At 45.5% G+C, this 21,638-nt stretch overlaps 1 protein-coding gene across 5 annotated transcripts in view; it reads right to left on the reverse strand.

Annotated features, from left to right (window-relative positions):
* The window catches only part of PHKA2 (phosphorylase kinase regulatory subunit alpha 2), a 76,457-nt gene that overhangs the window by 35,335 nt on the left and 19,484 nt on the right, over positions 1-21,638 (reverse strand). For all 5 annotated transcript variants that reach the window (XM_045089349.1, XM_045089350.1, XM_045089351.1 and 2 more), the window contains 9 exons: positions 15,863-16,021; positions 12,866-12,913; positions 11,797-11,965; positions 9,779-9,861; positions 7,169-7,249; positions 5,937-6,035; positions 3,796-3,942; positions 2,224-2,277; positions 1,500-1,622 (listed from right to left, as the gene is read on the reverse strand). In XM_045089349.1, coding sequence (XP_044945284.1) covers positions 1,500-1,622; positions 2,224-2,277; positions 3,796-3,942; positions 5,937-6,035; positions 7,169-7,249; positions 9,779-9,861; positions 11,797-11,965; positions 12,866-12,913; positions 15,863-16,021 — 963 coding nt within the window. The remainder of the gene's footprint in view (positions 1-1,499; positions 1,623-2,223; positions 2,278-3,795; positions 3,943-5,936; positions 6,036-7,168; positions 7,250-9,778; positions 9,862-11,796; positions 11,966-12,865; positions 12,914-15,862; positions 16,022-21,638) is intronic.

A 21,638-nucleotide genomic window follows, 5' to 3' on the forward strand; every position in this document is an offset into this window, starting at 1 on the left:
ATTGCTCATCCCACCCCAGTACATGTGGCCTGAAGAGGTTAAGAAAACACATAAGCTTCCCGAGGACGGGTCTGTTCTACTTACCAAAGAACGTATGCACAGCAGCAAAGGCTTAAGAAATCTGTTTTGAACAAATGAATGTTGCAGGAACACATCTTTACTCGGCACTTACTATGCACTAGGGACAGGGAATGTATTAGTGAATTGGACAGAGACCGCGTCTAGCAGGGTGCTCTGGCAGGGAGGTGGGAGACTAAATACAGCCACGGGGGCCATACTGTGCTAAGTGCCGTGGGAAATGTAAAAGGGGCATTGATCCAGTGTCTGGAGTCTGAGAAGACTTTCTGAAAGAAGAGACATTACCAGCGAGTAAGTGAAGGAGAGAGAGACAGCTGACCAGCGAATAAGTGAAGGAGAGAGAGACAGCTGAGGGAGAAAAGCAGGGCCTGGGCACTTGAGAAGAGGAGAGACAGCGTGGCCTGTCCGGAGGGCTGAGAGAGTTTCAGGGCGTTCGCAGCACAGAACTCAAGGAAGTAAGTGAACAGAAAGAAACTGGGCCAGATTTTATGAGGTCCTACAAAACAGGAGAAGAGCTCGTACTTCGTCCCAAGGCAAGCAGGAGCCTTTCAAAGCTTCTAAGTAAGACAGTAGCATAATCTAATTTGCCTTTTAATAAAATGCCCCTAGCGACCTGTATAGAGAAATAGCAGGGATTGAGGCTGGAGGCTAGGAAGCCACTAGAATGCTGTTACATTAAATAAGATGTTAGCTGAGCGTACCCTTCTACCAGAACTGAAGACAGCAAAAGCCGAGGCTGTTCTGGAAAAAAACAAAACAAAACAAAAAACAAAAAAAAAAACCCAGAATGACTAAACCTGTTTGTGCTCCACTGTGGTCCCCCATGAACCCCACCTCTTAGTCCTCAGGCCTCTGTGCAGTCCCCTCTCCTTGAACATGGCACGACCCTTTAAGCAATAGAATGCAACAGAAGGGACACTGCCAGCTCAGGGCCTAAAGCTTAAGAATGTTCGGCAGCTCTTGCTGTTGCATTCCGGGCCACGACGACCATCCTGGAAAAGACCTAACTGATCAGACACCACAGTTCTGTGTGAGCCCAAGCTAGCCACATGGAGGTGAAGCAAGGCCTGGGCCAAGAGCCAAGAGCCCAGGCGAGCTCCCAGCAGAGAGCCAGCATGCCGGGCCGGCCGCGAGTGACACCATGTTGCAAGCGGCTCCTCCAAGCCCCAGTGAACCAGCTGACTCCAAGTGAAGCAGAGACAAACTGTCCCTGCTGAGTCCCACCCGAACTATAGAATCATGAGCAAATAAACAAAACAGCCATTACTTTAATTCACTACATTTTGGGAAAACTTGTGGGGCGACAACAGAAAACTGAAACGGGATCCTAAAGTCTTGTGTAAGCTTACGCTCTAATAACACTCAGGACACTGAGGGAATGAAAATGCTGATTATGAACACCATATCCAACATGTTCTCACCTGAACGGCGTCACCGGTGAAGACCCCATCTATTATGAAATATGTCCAGAACACGGGCCACTCACATTCAATGTTTTCAAAGAGCTTGAGTTCCGCAGGGTCATAATGCAATCGGTTTGGGTCCTGGAACCACACAGGAAACCTTCTGAAAGGTGCTGTCAGATTACATATATAACACCACTGAACCCCACTGGGTTCCCCTCGCTTTCTGAATCACTACAGCTCTGCGGCGGCTAGGATTAGGAGTTCGCTCTAATGGAGAGATGTTATGACTGGCAGCTTTCCATGGTAAAATTTCCAAAAAGTCTATCGGAAATGTACACAAGACTCCTTGGTGGTTTATTATATTAAGCTTCCTAGATTGCTAACAAATAAATAGCAATTTGCCTATCGCAGTGCTCAGCAGACCATCTGCTTTGAGGAAATCACTCTATCAGTCACTGTGGCAAAGAAACTCGAGAAGGAGGCCACAGTTGCTCTTGAACACATCGTGAGCCACAGAACTGTTTGTCCTTGTCTACAGGCTGGTTTTAAACCACCAGCTTGCTGTCCTCCTGATGATATTATTTTACCGCCTAACTCCAGCCTTGCTGTCTCCAAAATTAAGATTTCCCCATCCAATATTCTAACATGTAATTTTATAATCAAGAGAGGGAGAACACCACAGTGGTGATTTAAATATGAAGCAGTTAAGGAATCATAAGAAACAATATTTAAATACAACCTCTCTTGGGGTTTTATAACCATCTCGAAGGAAGCGACAGCATCCATAACGCCCCTAGGAAGATAAAAAAAAGTACATTTGAGGAAAGAGAACAATTTCTTTGTCTTTGTCTTTTTACATTGGTTCGTGTCAGCCATTCACCCCCATTCCCATGAATCTTTTAGTCACGAAACATGTACCAAGTACTCTTTGTTATCAATACAAAAGGTTATTTTTAAGTAATAAACCAAGTAAATTCAGGGTTGATCAGGGTGGAGAAGGGAACGCCGAAACTTCCGGTGAGAGTATCAGGGCCGGGACAGTAATCGCTGAGAGTTCCCAGAACGACCAGCCCTTCATTCTGATTGGCTGTATCACGTAACGATGCAGAGGGACCCTCACTGCTCCCAGAACCCACCAAGACAGATACTTGAATTGGACTGCTTCTACCTGAAAGACTAGAAAGCCAAAAGGACATTCCAGACTCCTCACAAGTAGGCTCTAGATGCAAAGAAGTAGGGCAGCGAGGTGGAGGCAGGGCAGGGGTGGGATGGGGTGAGTGGGGCTTCCTCCGGCCTAGGGCTCTCGTTGCTGGTTTCCCTGGGTGTTGAGAAAGAGGGACAGTGGCACAGAGCTCTCCGTCTGCTTCCCTAGTCCCTGGCACGCAGCGTCGGGCGTCCTTTCCCCAGTTTCTTAAGTGCCTGGGAGCTCCTTTAGCACAGGCTGCAGAGGCCAGACACGCCCAGCGGCTAGCCCCAGAGAGTTCTCGGAGTCCTGGGGAAGCCCAGCCAAGAACCTGCTTCCCTTTAAACACTTCATTCCCTGCATGGACTCCCTGCCTACTGCGACAAGCTAAAAGAGCTTCCTTTTTCTCCACTGAAGTGTGAGACAGCTTCTTTGGGGATGTGACTGGAGACCCTTCAATCCCTCTGTATCCAAGGCCTAAAAGCATTTTTTACAGAATCTAAGTAGGATCATCAACATGAAGATTTTGGCTCAAGAAACTTACTTTTCTTTCTCTCTCTTTTTTTTTTTTTTAAAGAAAACTTATATCTTGATCATTTTACTGACAAGTTCAGTTGCCTTGGCTATTTAATAAAATTATCAGTTTGGTATATTGTCATAGTTCCTTCATTTCACCTCAGAGCAGGGATTTTTCATAAGCTCAATTGACCTTTGGGATCCCCAAGTCCCCAGACATTGTGTATAAACTTGGAGGATACTGGGGCGTGTGTGTTTTTTTTCTGGCAGAGATCTTCTAGCTTTCAAGAGATTCTCAAAGAGGTCTATGATCTCTAAAGGGTTAAGAAGCTCTGCTTCAGAAGCACAGAAAGGGTATGAACTGGAGTTCAAAGGCGCCAGCCTGAGTTTAAGCTCTGTTGTTAGGAAAAGAACAAAGAACTAGGGCACTGGATCACTCTGAGACTGTTTTCTCCTCCGTACACTTGGCCTTGGATCCCACACTCCGAGTCCACTTAGACAAACCAAGCCACTGACCTCATGGAGAACCAAGACCAGGGTGAGCTGTTCCATGTCATCACGAAAGGGGCATGTAACACAGAGCAGAAGGGCGCCAGCATGAGTGATGCTTACCTGGAGCTTGGAAATAATTTCATTTTTGGTCACATTCACGAGGTTCATGTCTTCCACTGCAAAGGCCGGGAAAGAGATAATGGAAAGAAGTCCAGCATCAATCTCCTTAGATGTTGATGCTCTTGGCAGCATGGAGAACAGAATAGACTGAACGAGAAACAAAGAGGTGGCTTGAATCTGGGAAGCATGAACCGTTGAATACAGTATCTAGAGACCATGACCTTAGCCCCAAGGAACATTTGAATGAGTCTGCTGATTTTCAGTAGAGCTTTTTCCTACCAGTACAACCCCTGCCGGGGGACCTCACCTGCCCAGCCAATGATTCCTGTTCCTTATGGGAGAGGACAGGGTCAGGGAGGGCACAGTGCTGCCTGGACCCCATGCTGAGAACTGCTGGTCTCCCTCCTTTGGGGGCCTTTTGTTGACTTTGCTGTCTTTCAGACATGCAGGGGAAGAATTACGGACTACTCCGTTAGCAGGCCAGGGTGTCCTGGCTGTGAAGACAAAGACAGAGGAGCACACACATATATCCAGAGGGCTAGCACGGAGAAATGTCTGACTTCTGTGGAACATGCCTGGGTGATCCAGAACCCATGTGAAGGGGTCAACACCAAGAGACCACACGAACCCTTGGGCAAAATGGTAGATAAAAGAATTACTGTAGTCCTAGAACTCGGGTTACTTAGTGGCACTATGCTATAGCCTCAATTATAAGGTGGTTGGATCAGGCACTGTAAACTAAAGGAAGGCGAGCGGTAAGTGTAGGAAGGGAAGGCAGCGGACATTGGGATCTAGCGTTACAGACACGGGGCTAGAGCCCTGCAAATGTACGCGTATTACATCTCATATAAACGTGGAATACTACATTAATTGATTTTTAGATGTTAAACCAATTTTGCATTCCTAGAATAAACCCCATCTGGTCATGTTAAAAAAATATTTTTTTCCATTTTATAAAGAAGGAATTTGGACACTATGTTCAGTTCACACACGAGGGCTGAGATGCAGACACAGAGACTCATGTGACAGAACAAGGATTCTAAGCCAGGCTCCACTGGCTACAGAGCTCACACAGCTTCCACCAGGGACCACGCATCCTTAAGGGGCACATCAGCTCAACTCTATTAAACTATGCCCGATGAAACAGCAGATTTCCCATTAAGGACAACTTAATGCAGGAAAACGGAGCGAGCTGAAAAGGGGGTAAAGATGGGGAACGCTTCAGCTTCAGAATAAAGCTTCATTTTCTCAAGCGAACTGACCCCCAAGCCCAGTTCTTTAGCTGCCCTCCCTTAGGCTCTCTGCCTGGAAACTCACACTCCCCCTAGAAGCTCTCTGCTAACAAGTCCACACGGCTCACACCCCTGTAACACCGGCACAGGCTGTGGCACACAGTGGGCCCTCGGTAAGTAAGAGTTTGCTGACTGACGGGCAACAGGGGACCTACTGTCCGCCCGATGGAGTCCCGTAACCGGCAACAAGTCCCTGCTTCCTCTGCCCTTTATTCCAGGCAGGGTCCACTAGTTTGCCATTTCTTCCGTCTCAGCTCTCCTCCACTATGCTTTCCGCCCCTCTCCAGCCCTCCCCAAGTGAACTACTGCTTGCTGGTCCTTCGATTTGGTGGCATCATGAAAGAAACTTGAGAGAAAACCACCTAGATGCTCAAAAAGCAGACCAGATTTTGTCTCTAGCCAAACAAGGTTGCTGTGATGGTTGACGTCATAGATATACCTCGCCGTCATTGGGTCTCAGGTTGACGTAATACTTCTCAGCTTACAGAGCGCTCTGAGGAGCTAAGCTGATTTACTCTGATCCTTATAACTGCCCTGTGGGACAGGAGGGGAAGGTGCCAGTAGGCCCATTTTATGGATGAGGGGACTAAAGCTCAGAGAAGCCAAGTGCCACCAAGCAAAAAAGGTGAGGAGTATGGGGTGGTTGGTGGAGCACACAACTCTTGATCTCAGGGTCATGAGTTCAAGCCCCATGTTGGGGGTAGAGATTACTTAAAAATAAATCTAAAAAAAAAGAAAGAAAGGAAGGAAGGAAGGAAGATAGATAGATAAGGATGTGAGGAGCCCAGGTCTTCTGCTCTGTCAGCGTCCTTCCCTCCCGTCCAGACCGTGAGAGGCTGGAGCTGTTACCTGGCAGTGTTCGACGTCATCAGGCAGGACATGGATGACGGACTTGCGTCCTCCGTGGGCTCCAAAAAGGTCCAGTTCATCAATTGCCTCAAGAGCTGCCTACAAGCACAGGAATGAATCACTTTTTCTTTCTAGTAAACAAACACTTCCGTATCCAGTGCTCCTCCTTTGCCACTAAGCAATCTAGCATACATGTTTTCCCAAAGGTGATGAAACACACATCTTTAAAATTCAGCTAAAGTGTCCTATAGACATGTTCTAACCTTATTTTCAGTGGAATCAGGCCTTTCCTACACATTGCTGCTCTTTGCAGAAACAAGAAAGAGACAAACAAGAAAGACAAACATTTCCCCAAATGAAATCAGTATTCAACCAAAACATAAAATATTAATAAGTTCATAACATTGGCAGGGTTGTAGGGGGAGGGCACTAAATTCATGGATAGCTTTTCTTTCATTCACCTATTTGTGTTAATTCTAATGTTTAGCATGCCTGCCACTTAAAGGTCAATTCTTTTAGTATTAAGTATGTTTTCTCTCAGCTGGCCTTCACAGAACATATTTCCTGTTGCTCTGAAAATTCTAGCTCTGGAGTCGTTATTCTGAGGCTTCAGTCTTGAGCGGGAGGCAGGAAGGGAAGCATGTGAAGTATCTAGGACAAGAGATGAAAATTGGTGGCTGGGGACTGACTCTGGCCCACAGCTGTGCTCTGTTTGGCCTAAAGAAATTTTTAAAATTGATTTTGAATTGGAATACCTTTAAAGAAAGTTCCCAGGGTCCCCAGTACCCTTCAATATTTTTCTATCTGGCTAGCTTCACTTGTTCATGTTACTTGCCTGACCTGACCCCCCACAGACTTTTGGGAACTTGTAAGCCTTGCCCTACAAAGCAGTCATATTCTTCAGCCTTCTTTATGACCCAGAAAAGAAGAGTGGACATCACACACCCAGGTGCTCAGACCACAGCAAGACCTTAGACCTGTGAGTGATAATGATGGATAATAAGGAAGGAGGGCGCTTAATTTCTGGCTCACGCACATTTCAGAGTAGAAAACCTACACTCTTTCCCTATAATCTCAGTCCGGCTGCGGTATACATGCCACTTGAATTTCATACCTGCTGCCAACTTTTGAAAAATATGCTAATCAGATTAAATCCAAACTCCTAAAGATAAGAACCAAATCAAAGCAGTAGAAATGCACAGAAGGAAGAACAAACAGGTCAAGAGCGTCACCTTGGCCATTCCTACAGAGCTTGCATTCAATTCCGGAATGCCCTGATTAGTCTTATCTCCGCGTTCCCACATTCCATAATCCTGCAGAGGGAATAAAAAAAGGTAGTCATCAGAGCAGGAAAAAGAGGTACAGAAGCAGTGCTATGGAAAAATAATTCCTTTATGTTATCACAGGCACAAAGAAACATGAATATCTCTTCTCAAAGGTTCCTGAATTCATGGCTTTCTATACTCAGGCATGCTCGCCCTCAATTTCACTCCATTTGACCTCTGTGCAGAATTTTGCAAGTAAATACTCAAGTGGAACAAAATTGCATGCAAAGACACTCTCAATTTTCTTCCTCTTAAAAGTTATCAATTTGTAAGAAACTCCTGATTTGTAGAGAACAAAATGTTTTATCTTCAAATCAAATGAAATGCTGCCCCTCTATTCAACTGATCCCTTTGAACTTGTATCAAATTGTAAGATAGAAAAAAGAAACTTGAACAAATGTATTCTAACTGCTTGAAGCCAACCAAATCATTTAATATAATTTAATACCTATTTCTAATATTACTTCTTGGGGGAAAATGCTTAGCAAATAACAAGAGGCCAAAATCAAAATTGAGGCACAGAATACTGAATGTTTTTGGGTCTTTTAAAACCAATTATTGTGAATTGGCTCAGAACACGCCATACAAAGGCTGTGATACACGCACGCCTAACTTGTAATTCCTATTTTCACTGAAGAAAGGCAAGCGCTGGGTACTGTTTTGAAATAGTGTTACACGCACTACTGAAAAATTACAAGCCGACAAGAACAGAATCAGTGCCAAAATTTCAGTATTTATTATTTGATCTGCAAAGATGAACATTTCTAAAATGTGCAAATTTAGACATAGGCACACCAGAATGATGTTAGACTCTTTTCTGCTGGCATGCCTGGTAGCTGAGCCACAGGACGCAAATCAGTGTTCCTCACGTGGCCTTTCCACATTCCAACCCATTCTCTTTCCAAGCCCAGACCGAGTGACTCATCCTCAAACACTGCTCTGATCGGCTCACTCCCCTAGGCAAGAATTTCCAAAGACAAACTGCTTAACCCCCAGGGGCTCTGGGCACCTCCCAGCCACTGGCCACACCTCCTCCGTTACGTGGGCGTGGCCTCCACCCCCTGCAGGCCCACATGCAGACTTGGGTCTCTGCTAAGTCTCCAGCTTCCCCGCACTCCCTCTCCCCAAAAGTCTCCAGCTTCCCCGCACTCCCTCTCCCCAAGGACCCCTCCCACACTCAGAGCCCATTCCTGCCCGGTCCTGTTCCGGCTCTTTCCACACCCTTCTGCTCATCCAAACCTGGTTCACCCTCCAAGGTCCAACTAAAGTCCCACTCTTTCCAATCCCCTTTGGTTTCTTTAGATTTCGGCCCTACTGGCATTTTGAGCTAGACCATTCTTTGTTGTGGGGCTGTCCAGCGGAATCCCCCACCAACGCTTGCTAGATGCCAGTAGCTCCCTCCCCAGTGTGACCAGCAAAAAACATCTCCAGACATTGCCAAATGTCCCCAGGGAGGGGACGACTGCCCTGTACTGAGAATCGCCTCTTTAGACCTAGGTAGCCCTTGGACCCAACCTGGTCTTCTGCCACCTATTTCTGTAAAGAAGGGCTATCTGGGACTCAGCCATGCTCACGTTCATCTGTTGTCTACCGCTGCCTTTTAGCGACAAGGGCAGAGGTGAGAAGCAACAGGGACCGCAGAGGCCAAAAAACTATTTACTGTTGGGCCCTTTACAGAAAATGTTTGCTGACCCTGGCTTTTGACCATAGTGGCTTTTTTTTTTTAAACCAAACTCTACCCTTTCTTTACTGCCCTTGTAGTCAGCTTTGCACAGATGAGTTGTTGTTGAACAACCAGAATGCATGAGGCTTCACCAGCTGCAACAGAGAGCAGCCTGGAAGCACTGGGCTTTGTACACTTTTACAGCCACCCACACCTGGCCTGGGGCACACATCTGGCCTGGGGCACACATCTGGCCCACGCCCCTCTGCCTGTGGGCTGCCTGGAGTGGTCCCCCCTGCACTGCAGCTCCTACTAACAAGCTGACCCTGTTGCCCCACATGCTGATTCTGGCCGGCTTGTGCACCTGCTATTAGACACGTTAGGATCTTATCTAAAACAAGCATAGGGACGCCTGAGTGGCTCTGTCAGTTAAGCGTCTGCCTTCGGCTCAGATCCTGATCTCAGGGTCCTTGGATGGAGCCCTGCATCGGGCTTGTTGCTCAGCCAGGGGCCTGCTTCTCCCTCCCTCTCTGCCCACCGCTCCCCCTGCTTGAGTTCTCTTCCCTGTCTCTCTCTCTCTCTCTCTGGCAAATACATAGACAAAAATCTTTAAAAAAAATTTTTTTTTAAACCATAAAGGATTCAAACAGAGCACGTGATGCCTTCCAAACATATCAACTCCTCCATTGGATCCCAGGACAAAAATGCGTACTTTGTGTGCATATGTGACAATCTTAAAGCTCAAATCTTGCTAACCTTCTGATCAGGCCCAGACAGCCTGGCCATCCGAGACCTGTACGATTTTTATTGTTTTGAACAGGGACACCTGAAAAACTACCAGGTTGGATACTTACAGCAACTTTATATGCAGCTTCTATGTAAAAAACAAGATTCTGTATGAAGGCCACTTCGTCAAGGGTAAAAATAATACGTAAACCTAGTAAAAAGAAACAAACAATGAAGTTACAGAGTTTTGCTGTGGAGAGAGAGATGTGTGCTGCAATCCCAGATTACAAATATCTCACTAGGAAAGAAATTCTTGTACCCCTATTTTCATTTTTCTTTTTCTTCTTCCATTTTCATTTATCTTACTAGACATCAAAAATTAAATCTAAAGCAAACTGAAACAGTTAATGTCTAATCTCAGAAAGAGGAAGGAGGGAAGGCAGGCAGGTGTGCCTATGGGTAGAAAAGGCTGAAAGGGCGTGGGGCCTTCTGCTAGTGTTGGATTTGCACAAAGAAGTTTCCAACAAAGCACAAATTTTAGCCCAGAGCAACCAGATACTGTTCTTATCCTTGAGTGAGCCCAAGGGTGGGTATCCTTCCCCTGCAGCAGACAGGTAAAGTAGAGCCCCCAACTTCAAGAGAAAGTCCTTGACCTTGTGGGAAGGTGAGCGCCCCAGACCTCCTCAGGGGGGCTACACGGACTCTCTGAAGTAGGTGGTGATCGAAAGAGCTGGATTTTTGCTGGGGCCCTTGAATGTTTAGGTGATTATGGCTAATGTACGTATTTTGAAAGTACGGATTTTTGAGGCTGGTAGGGATATGGTAAGATGGGAGCTCTTACATCAATAGGGGGAGTTTAACTAGTAAAATGTTCTGCAAATGATTTGGTAATATATATAAGTAGCCTCTGAAGGCTATCCGACAGAAGGCAGCAAGTAGATATGGGGTCAAAGTTGGTATTTTGGGGCACCTGGGTGGCTCAGTGAGTTAAGCAGCCAACTCTTGATTTCAGCTTGGGTCATGACCTTGGGGTCCTGGGATTGAGCCCCACATCAGGCTCCATGTTCAGCAGGGAGTCTGCTTGAAGATTCTCTCCCTGTCTCGGTCTGCCCGTCTCCCCCAACCTCTCTCTCTCAAGTAAATAAATCTTATTAAAAAAAAAAAGTTGGTATTACAATATCAGTTACACTAGGGGGAAAAAAGGAATAAAGGAATAAAGTTTGATTATGGCACATTCATCGATAAAGTCACTAAAATTATATTTATGAGGAGATTGTAAGATCATGGGGAAAATGCTTAAGTTATAATGCTAATATAACAACAGCTACTATTTATGTAAACAATATGATCCTAAATTGGGGGGGGGGGGGGAAGACTTAGAAGAGACACATTTAAATGAAAATTGGCGGTGGAATTCTTTTCTATTTTCCAAACTATTTACAGCAAGCTCATCTTAATTTTCATAACCAAAAAGTATGTTTTTTTAAATAAATGCCTGGCTTATTCACAAAGCTATAACAGTATTATTTACTGATTTCTGCCACCTTTAGTGTCTCACAATTGCAGACTGAAATTCATGGGAAGCTCCTAACTCAGAAGGCCAGTGTACCGGACTGAGGATAAGAACTCTAAGGACGCAGCAACTAAATGACCTAATCCCCGGAGACGGTTACAGCAGACTGTATCGTGGGACAGACCATTTGGTTAGCAGAAACACGCTGCGCTCTGGAGCTCGGGGGGCCTGGTGTCCAAGCTGCCATGGAAGCCAACAGCTTGGGCTGAGGAACAATGTTCACAGTCAGGGAGTTTCTGGCTCCCTCCCAGGATGAAGGCTATGGACTGACTGACCACTCTGGGTGGACAGCCGGGTTCTAGAAATTATGTTGTTTGAATATAATTCCGGTAAATGAGGGCGTGTCTAGAAGAGGGGGTAAGAGGAAAAGGTGAAGGGCCAGCTTTGAGATCAACCAGAGAGATGCTACCGGAGCTGGCCTGACAGGTCAGAGTCAGTGTACATGACATTCTAAAGACACACGCTTTTTCTTTACAGAAATAACTTCTTTTGAATTTGGATCACTGCCTGCCCCCCCCCCCCGCTTCCGGATTGCCACTCCCTGTGCAATGGGCTCCAAGGGCCCGGGCTCACCAGAGGCAGTCATCTGGGCCAGGAACAGGAGGAAGAGGGAAGTGGCATCCACCTGGAGGTGGCCCCACTGGTCGTCGCCCACCACGGTGCTGCAGGTGGCGGTGTTGTACTTGGCGTGCAAGCTGTCTTTGGTACTCTGAGTGTGCTTGAACTTCTCCACTTTATCCACCTGAGGGAGAGAGTAGGCCGGCTCCACATGGGTAAGGGGCTCATGGCTGGCACAGGCCTCACCCGGGGTCCATTTCTTGGTCCTCGACCTCTTAGCCGCTACCTCCAGGAGCCAGAGAGATGGAGGGCAGCACATGTCCCGTAGTGAGCACCACATGGGGCGCTGTGTGGGGGATTCTACCTGCCCACCCCAGAGATGGCCCAGCCCAGGGGGATTTTAACAAGCTCTGCAGGACAAGGGGTCAAGCCAAAGGGTTTCCTTGTCCGCATAAGCCCAGCAGGAGCTGTGACACCTGGTAGGTGCTCAGCGAGAGAGAGGGGAGAAAGAGGACTCGTTTCAACTTCAGGGTCCAAAGGACAAGACCCACTAGGGCTTTGAAGAGTAACCAAGCACATGCTGCTGAAGGGCGGGGCCAGTATCATTCATTTTGGAACCCGTGCGGATCCTGGTATGACGCTCTGTGCAGAGTATGAGCTTAGTAAATTATTTTATTTACCCCTCCCTGAAATGCCACGTTTTAAACACTCAAGCATTTTCAACTCAAATGAAAAGAAACCCTTTTATAAACTCAACAGAATAAACAATACTACACGGCTGTCCGAGAGTGGCTTTTGTAAACAATGATTTCGTCTCTATTTTGAAAAAAAGGCATGTTCTCCTTCTTACAAGTAACTCTTCAAAAGAGATAGCGAGAAACAGGGTCCTCAAAGTCTGCGGTTCTATAGGAGGATAAGATTAGTGAAGATAATTTTAAAGGACAAAGTAAGCAAAGTGTTCTCAATTTCTCTTCCACTTAAGAAGAAAAGCTCAAAACACTTTAGGAATGTCAGCTGTCTCCACGAAAGTGACAGATTACCCACTCAGAGGCCCTAAAAACACACTTGTCATTTTTCTGCCTACCTGTCTCATCATGCACTGGAGAAGACCCCGCATCAGTTTCACCACGTTCTGTGGAAATAAAGTGGGATCAGTGACATGTCAGCCTCCCTGCTCCGTGAAAACCACAACCTCACCACACGGCCCGTCAGCCAGGGCTGCCCACAGACCTCCCTGAGAAGGCGCGTCCTGAGCACATACAAGTGTTTGGTCTGTTGAGGTGATCTCCGCTCCCTCACAGAGACAAAAATCTTGATGCAGTGACTTACTTCAAATAAAGGGGTTGGACCGGATGGTGCCGCTGGTTCTGAAATCCAGTGACTCCTCACTGGTATTTTAGCAAGACAAATTTTATAAGCCTGGTATCCTGATGCTAAATTCTGATGTAATTCTTCTTTTTTTTGTTATGCCAAAGATGAATTAAGTCTACCACGCTTGACCTGAAGTAATGATGCTTCACCAGAAGAGCCATCTGTGATGCCATCACAGGACTGTTGAGTAAAGTTCTTACAAAATGCAAGTAGCTACCACAGTTTCTTAATAATACGTATTGCAACCAACTATTGTCATTATCATTATGAATAATAGCCTTAGTACTAGGATAATCAGACATTCTGTCCAGGCACTGTACAAAAGCCTCGACCAGGACTGGATTCGGTCTAATTCTTGCAACAACCTTATGAGGTGGGTGTTGTTATTACCCACTTTATAGAGGAGGAAGCTGAGGCTGAGAGAGATGAGGCAACGTTGCTAACGTCTGCCAGTGGGCAAGGGATGGAGCAAGGACAGAGCCCACAGCCAGGGATCTGACTCCAGAGTTTGAGCTCTCAGTTAATACACTATATTGCCTTTCACTTCCTCCACAATTCAGACCCATGAAAAGGCTGGTCTTAATCCGTCCTGTTAAAAATAATATAAAACTAATTCACAAGTGGCTACAGAATGGGATATTCTGTAGGTCGAAGTAGCCTGGCTGAAAGAATTTCCTCCCTCAGGACCATGAGCATCTCTTCTCTTGTAGAATGTACACGGTCTGCAGGGGAGGAATATAGTGGAAGACTATGAAAGTTCATCACCAGAGAAAAATCTGGAATGAATTATCCTTCTGCCTTTAAAATCCTAGGATTCTAGAATACAATCTCATTTTAGGACATAAACTCAGGGCACCTGGGGTGGCTCAGTCGCTAAGCATCTGCCATCGGCTTGGGTCATGATCCTGGGGTCCTGGGATCGAGCCCTGTATCAGGCTCTCTGCTCAGCGGGAAGCCTTGCTTCTCCCTCTCCCACTCCCCCTGCTTGTGTTCCCTCTCTTGATGTCCCTCTCTGTCAAATAAGTAAATAAAATCTTTTCTTTTTTTTAAAGAGGATATAAACTCTTCTGAGGCAGAAAATGTTACCTCATAAAGTAGAAATTCCAATATTATAATTAAAATTTTCTATGTGTATAGCACAAATATTTGTCAACTGACTTCCCCTCAAATAAAGTGTCTTTCTATTACGAAGAAGCACATCAGTTCCCAACTGGGGGTGACATTCCCATCCCCAGGGGTGGAGGAACATCTTGATATGGGGGGCTAGAGGCATTTTTATTGTCACCATGATGAAGGTGGGGATTACTGGCATCTAGTGAGTAAGGCCCAGGGAGCCCAAGTATCTCTCCATGAGCAGGACAGTCTCACACAATGAATAACTATACTTCCTACACCCCAAAGGCAATAGCAGCCCTGCTGAGGATCATGGGAAGATCCTGTGTTATCCTCTATAATCAAGGGAAAGGTCCCTCTTTAGTTATTACCCACACTCAGCACAACAATGTGGACTGTTCTTGTCTCACTGCTGTCAGTCACAGCGCAGCAAATCTAGTCAGCTCTAGCCTGCATCAGGAAACGCGGACAGAGGTAACCAGGTATCCCGTGTGTGCGTGTGTGCACGTGTGTATAGGCAGGAAAGCTTTACTGTGATTTTGTCTCAAAGGAGGATGGGAAGTTTGATGAACATCCACATTAAATTATTATACTGCGAAAGAATGATTCACTTCCAAATGACTTTTTTTTTTGAATGATTCAAATCCAAATAGTCCTTCCCTTGCTCCCACAAACCGGCTTCTTCTGTTAGTTTCTACTGCCGTCAAGGCTCCTGCCACTGCTGCCCATTTTGGCTGCTGTAGGAAGCACTGATGAAGCCCTACGAACACTTCCTGGACCTGATAACCCACTGGCTGTGAGGGCCAATGAGGAACATGTGAATCAAACATCAATCCCAAAGGCTCTCATGCTAAGAGAGTGCTAAGACGGTGCTCTGCATCAATGCTCCCCACCTCAATGCTCTCACTCAACATATTCTGGAAATACCTCCTCTGCTCAAGGGCAGACTATTTTCTTACATACTCAGTGATGGCAGATCTTTGTGAGTATGTCTGTTTCTCATCTTGGAAACCAATAAAAGGACTGCATCATGCCGTATGGTCACTCAGGCCTGAATACTGGACAACACCAATGTGGTTCGAAATGAAAGGGTGACAGACTATAAATCCATAAGACTGCTTTGGAATGGTTCCATCTGGAAAGGAATCTCTTAGGGAAATTCCACATTGTTTTAAGCAGTAGCAATACCGTTTGGAGAAATACCCTTTCAATATGACTACTCCAGACTATCCTACTTTGGAATGGATATTTCTGGTGGCTGACGCTTTAAATACAATTGTATTAGTTTATAAGGACATTTTGTATATAAGTAAATATAAAATTGACAGAGGATGTGCAAGAGAAATGTAGCTAGTTAGAAATTTGGATGCTTTCCTTTCCTTTTCAGAATCGTGTGGTTTGGCTATTTTTTTAAGCAGGGGAAAAAGAAAGCTCAATGAGAACGACCAAGGAGACCACCTAAGTGCCTCCCTAAAATACTCTACGGCAGAAATGGAGGGGATGCCTCCACCGAACTGCTCTGCACAGCTACTTCCAGGCTTTTTTGTTTAAGGAAAAGGCACTGAGCAGCCAAGACATGGCTGCCGGTCAGGATTACCTGCTCCAACTCGTAGGCTTTGGCCTTGTCCTCATCACGATCTGCATTCTTGCGGTAGGCCATGCCCAGGCCCCACACGGCCAGAATGCTGTAGATGTTATCCCGCACCCAGGCGTCCTTCTGCTCGTGACTGGCTGACAGCAGCCCTGTGACGGGATTCTGTTAGAGAAGAGACACAAAATGACTCGGCACCACCCTCGCCCAGCTCTTGGCAAACGAATGCTCACCCTTAGGGGGCACAATGAGGGCTGGGGTGAAGAGTAGAAATCGGAGTTCTAGTCCCTGCTCTGCCACCAACAGCATGATCTCAGGTGAGAAGGGACATTACTTTTCTGGGCTTTGGTCTCCTCATCTGTATAATGGAAATATTAGACAAGAAAGTCTCTAAGGAATGTTCTCTGATGTTCTTCTTCTTTTGCTTTCCAACCAGATCTGCTGTAGTGACAAATAGAAGAAAGAGCAAACAGAAAAATCCTACAGGCTTTCACAGATCTGTGCACTGAAGGCTTAAGTCTTCTTCCGCCTTCGTGTTTCTACACCAGTTGGTGAAGCACTGACCCTGGGAGCACGAGACCCGATGCAGGGTCCCACTCCACCAGTCTAGCTCTGTGCGCCAGGGGAAGCCACCTACCTTAACTGGGCCTCCACCGCCGGGTCTGTGACACTTCATGTGCCTGAATAGGAAGCACTAGGCAAGAGGACATCGGGGGTCCTACTTAGCTACGATATTCAAAAGGACAGCTGAGTCACTAAAAAGCCAGATCTTCACACCAAAAAAGTATACACAATATACCCGACAGCATTATTCATAATAACCCAAAAGTGGAAACAACCCAAATGCCTATCAACTGATGAATGAACAGAATGTGGTCTATACAAACAACGAAATATTATTCAGCAACGAAAAGGAGAGAAGTGCTAAGATATGCTACAGCACGCGTGAGCCTTGCAAACATGATGTGAAGTGAAAAATCTGGTTACAGAGGACTGCATAATGCATGGTTCCATTTGTAAGAAATGTCCAGAATAGGCAAATCTGTAGAGATAGAAAGTAGATTAGTGGTTGTCTAGGGCTGGGGTTGGGGGAAGGATGGAAGAAGTAGGGAGTGGGTGACTGTTAACAGGTTTCTCCCTTTCTGGGGGTGATCAAATTGTTCCAAAATTGTGGTGACGGTACACAACTCTGTGAATATACTACCAATCATTACATTGTTTATTTTAAACAGATGAGTTATATGATAAGTAAATTATATCACAGTAAAGCTATTTTTCTTAAAAGCCAGTGCTAATAAACTCTGTGCCTAGAAATAAAACGGTAAGGTGGAAAAAGAGTCACATCAAGATAAAGTCTTGTTGACTTTTCCTGAAAATATGCAAAAAATATGTACCTAATAAAATACAGAGCTTTGCCAGCTTAAACAAAACTAATCAAAAGGGTACTTAATTATCTACAAGAAGGCTCGTGAAAAAATTTGGGTCCTTTTGAAGTGATATTATCATGGATATTAGGTTAAAAAAAATTGGCATAGTTTCAAATGGTCCCACGTAAGGAAGTAAATATTTAACTTTCTCTTTTAACTAACCTATGCCCTCTTCAAAAACATCTAAAGCTCAACTAATACTGCCCTCGGGGGCAACGGCATTCTGTATTTTAACACTGTTTCATAGCCAACAATTACAAATCAATCATTTTAAAGTCTAGAACTTAAGTCTAGAAATGGCTGAGTGAAGGTACATGTCTTATTCCAACAGTGGATGACTGGAAAATCACATAGTGATTCGCACCAACAATGTACAACATAAGCAACTGGAACTGTTCTGAGGCCGGCTGGCTAATCCCAGGACAGCAACTAGTCAGGAGATCCAGGGAAAGAAATCAGCCCTTTCCTGGCATACCCATCAACCGTGAGTCCACAAAGACAAACAGCCTTCCAATGACACAGCAGAGACCGCTTACACACAGTGCCAAGTGTGGTTTGGATTATGAAATGTCACTGTCCTCTTAACTGAAAGTTACTTCTTTGATTCTTCAGTTTGGGCTTAACTGTTGAAGTGGATTAGTTCATCCCTACCCAGAGCTAGAATGTCTGAACCCCTCATTCCACTACAGAGACACAGTCTAGGTGTTTTGGAGACCCCCACATTCAAAACTCCATACTCAAACCGTGTTAACTTGGGGTGCTGCTGCACTCAGTGAAAGAATCCTTACTGTTATGGAATGAATGTTTGTATCTCCCCATATTCATTTTATTTATTATTATTTTTTAAGTAGGCTCCATGCTTAGCGTGGAACCCAATGAACGGCTTGAACTCACAGCCCAGAGATCAAGACCTGAGCTGAAATCAAGAGTCCGACAGTTAACTGACTGAGCCACCAGGGTGCCCCTGTCTCCTCCATATTCGTACATCGAAATCGAATTCCCAATGTGATGCTGTTTGAAGGTGGAGACTTTGGGAGGTGATTAGGTCATGAGGATAGAGCCCTCACAAAGGGGACCTAGTGTCCTTACAGGAGGAAGCCAGAATGCTAGCTTGCTCTCTCTCCGCACTCATGCAACAAGAAGCCGCCTGTCTACAACCGGAAGAGGGCCCTCACCAGAACCTGACCACGCTGGCCCCCGATCTCGGACCTCCCAGCCTCCAGAACTGTGGGAATTAAACCTCTGTTGCTCAAGCCCCTGGTCTGTGGTATTTGTTATGGCAGGCGTAGCAGCCATAGCTAACACTTGCTTCTCTCTTAAAGTCTATGAAAAATAATGTGTGGTGCCGGAAGACGTGGGAGGTTCCATTTTGATGTAATGCAGGACACCTGAAAAGAGCACAGACTGGGAGACAGTCTGGCGTGAAGGCGGGTCTGCTGTCCCTCCCTCTCAGGCCAAGCCAGTGGTTTCCCCTGTGGGCGCCTCCCCCACCTGGAGGCGGCTTACACAGTGCCACCTGCCGTCCCGCTCACCAGCTTCTGTGACCCACCCCACAGGTCCATCTCCTTCAAGCTCTGGGTCTTTTACTTGCCTTAGCGATCTAAATGGAGGGGGAACAAAAGGCCTCCGCAGCAGATGCAAATTTTACAAGCTCAACAGAAAGAAGCAAACTGGACAAAAGGAGGAAAGTGGGTAGATCTGCTCAGGCTAAGCCTATGGCCTCAGACAGGATCATTTTAGCCTTCTGCTGCTTCCAGTCTTTTAAAAATATAATCTAATTCAGTGGATGCCCACACATAAACTTAGTGTATTGTGTTTAAAGAGCACAGGTTCTGGAAACAGATGGCTGTGTAAAAAGCTCTACCACCGTCCAGCTGACCTGGAACAAATTACTTCCGTGTCTCTGTCTACCCATCGGGGATTAGAACAATACCTAGACCTCACAGGGGTGTTTGTGAGAATTACAGGAGTAAATTCAAATCAAGTATTTTGGTCTATGTCTAGCACAAATTAGTGTTCGATAACTGCTCACTATATTATCAACCTATTTGAACAGATTTCATTCATGTTACTTTTTCATATAATTATTTTAGGAAATCAGATAGAGACGGTAGTTGGGGGAAAATCTATGTTAGCTTAATGTAACCATCATTAGTTTTTTTTAGGGGGAATAAAAAAGCCTTGTGCCTTCTTTTATTTTTAGAGTAAGTACTGCTAGTGAATAGATTTATCCCATTGTTATGTTTGACACAAAACCCCTGGCAACTCTAGATCTTCTCCAAGTCTTTGCCTTTCCTCTTCTTCAGCCCTGATTTTTGCTCATTCAAATAAATCTTCCCTTTCTGTTTATTTTACTAAACTCTCTACGTGCGTCACCTGAAAAAATAAATCTTGGTGACAAATTCTGTAATAAGCGTCAAGGGCACAACCATCTCCTGAGGTGACAGGTGTGGGGCCACGACGGAAGAGGATGGGGCAGATTGCAGACAACCGAGCTACTGGGAGAGCCGTGAGGAGTCAATGGTAGTGGCCCAGTGTGGGCTTAGAGGAGACGGCACAGGCCTGAGCCAGGGGACTCAGCACCCCTGCTGCAAGGGAACTGGCAATGACATCCTTAAACTCGAGGAGAAGAGGCCTGAGACAAAGAAGCCCAACATAAATTGTGTCTCACTGAGGACAAGGGACCAAGAGCTGGGCATTCTGTCATTCAGGTTCAGTCGTCTGTCAGCCCCGCCTACCTTCTCCACCACTTCTTCACTTCTAATTTAGAGAAAGAGCCCTTTTTGGCTCCTGTTTATGAGAGAAAGGCCTAGAATACACTGGGCCCGGGGCTTGGCTTCCGTGCTGTGGTAAGAAACATCACGAAAATCTTGGTGGCTTATAACAACGAACATTCCTCCTCCACACCTTGTGTCCATCCCTGGTCGGCTGTGCTTCCTCTAGGAACAAGGCTACTGCAGCAGCCGGTACCCACAGCACTGCCCAGCTCGTGGCAAAGAAGAAGAAACACACAGCAAACTGTGAGCTGCCTCTTCAGGCTGCCAGGCAGAACGAACGAACACTTTGCTTCTCCTATCTCATCCATGAAAGCAAGTCTCACGGCTGTTTCTGAGGTCAACGTGAAACCTGTGAAATCCTCCACTAAGGATGAGAAGCAAATAATTGTGAACTATTATGTGAACAATTATGTTGCCATGATGACCTCACGTGCTAGCCATGGTGGGCTGGGACCCCCCCCCAACCCCACAGCCCACTCATAAGTGAATCTGAAGTGATCAGAGTTTAATATGTAATGAACAACTTGCATTTTGCTTTTTGGCTTAGAAAAAGCTATTATATAAAATGAAATTCCTACTCTTTAGGACGGGGGAAGAGGAAAAAGGAATTGAGATATTAATCGGACAAAACAGACTTCACAGAAAAGAATATTACCAGGGAAATGAAGAAATGTTATAAAAATGATAGGGTCAGCTCACCATGAAGACGTAACGATCCTAAATGTGTTTGTACCTAATAAGAAGCTAAGGGATACAGGGGCACGTGGGTGGCTCAGTGGGTTAAAGCCTCTGCCTTCGGCTCAGGTCATGATCTCAGGGTCCTGGGATGGAGCACTGCATCGGGCTCTCTGCTCAGCAGGGAGCCTGCTTTCTCCTCCTCTCTGCCTGTCTCTCCACCTACTTGGAATCTCTGTCAAATAAATAAATAAACTTAAAAAAAAAAAAAAAAGAAGCTAAGGGATACATACACAGTGGCTAGAATAGAGAGTCCAGAAATAGATCCACACAAATACCACCAACTGGTTTTTGATAAAAGTCTAAAGACAAACAGGGAAAAGACAGCCTTTTTTATTTTTGATGATGATTTAATTTTTACATAATCTATACACCCAACATGGGGCGCAAACCTACAACCCTGAGATCAAGACTCGCATGCTGTACTGACTGAGCGAGCCAGGTGCCCTGAAGAACTGTCTTTTTTATAAATGGTGTTGGAACACAAAAATATAAAGGGTTATAAGAGAATATTATGAAAAGTTATATGCCAAAAAATTGGATAACCAAGAAGAAATGAATAAATTCCTAGAAGCACACAACTTTCCAGAACTGAATCACACAAATGGAAAGATGCACGATACTCATGGATTGGAAGAATTATTAAGTTAATTAAATTAAATTAATTGTTAAAATGCCCATACTAACCAAAGCAATCTACAGATTCAATGCAATCTCTACCAAAACACCAATAGCATCTGGGGTACCAGGGTGGCTCAGTCAATTAAGCATCCTACTCTTGGTTTTGGGCCTAGGTCACAATGTCATAAGTCATGAGATTGAGCCCCATGTTGGCATTCCCGG

This window comes from Mustela putorius, unplaced genomic scaffold (genome assembly GCF_011764305.1).
Source record: "Mustela putorius furo isolate JIRA1106 unplaced genomic scaffold, ASM1176430v1.1 tig00003836_pilon_pilon_pilon, whole genome shotgun sequence".
In the NCBI taxonomy this organism is placed as follows: Eukaryota; Metazoa; Chordata; class Mammalia; order Carnivora; family Mustelidae; genus Mustela; species Mustela putorius.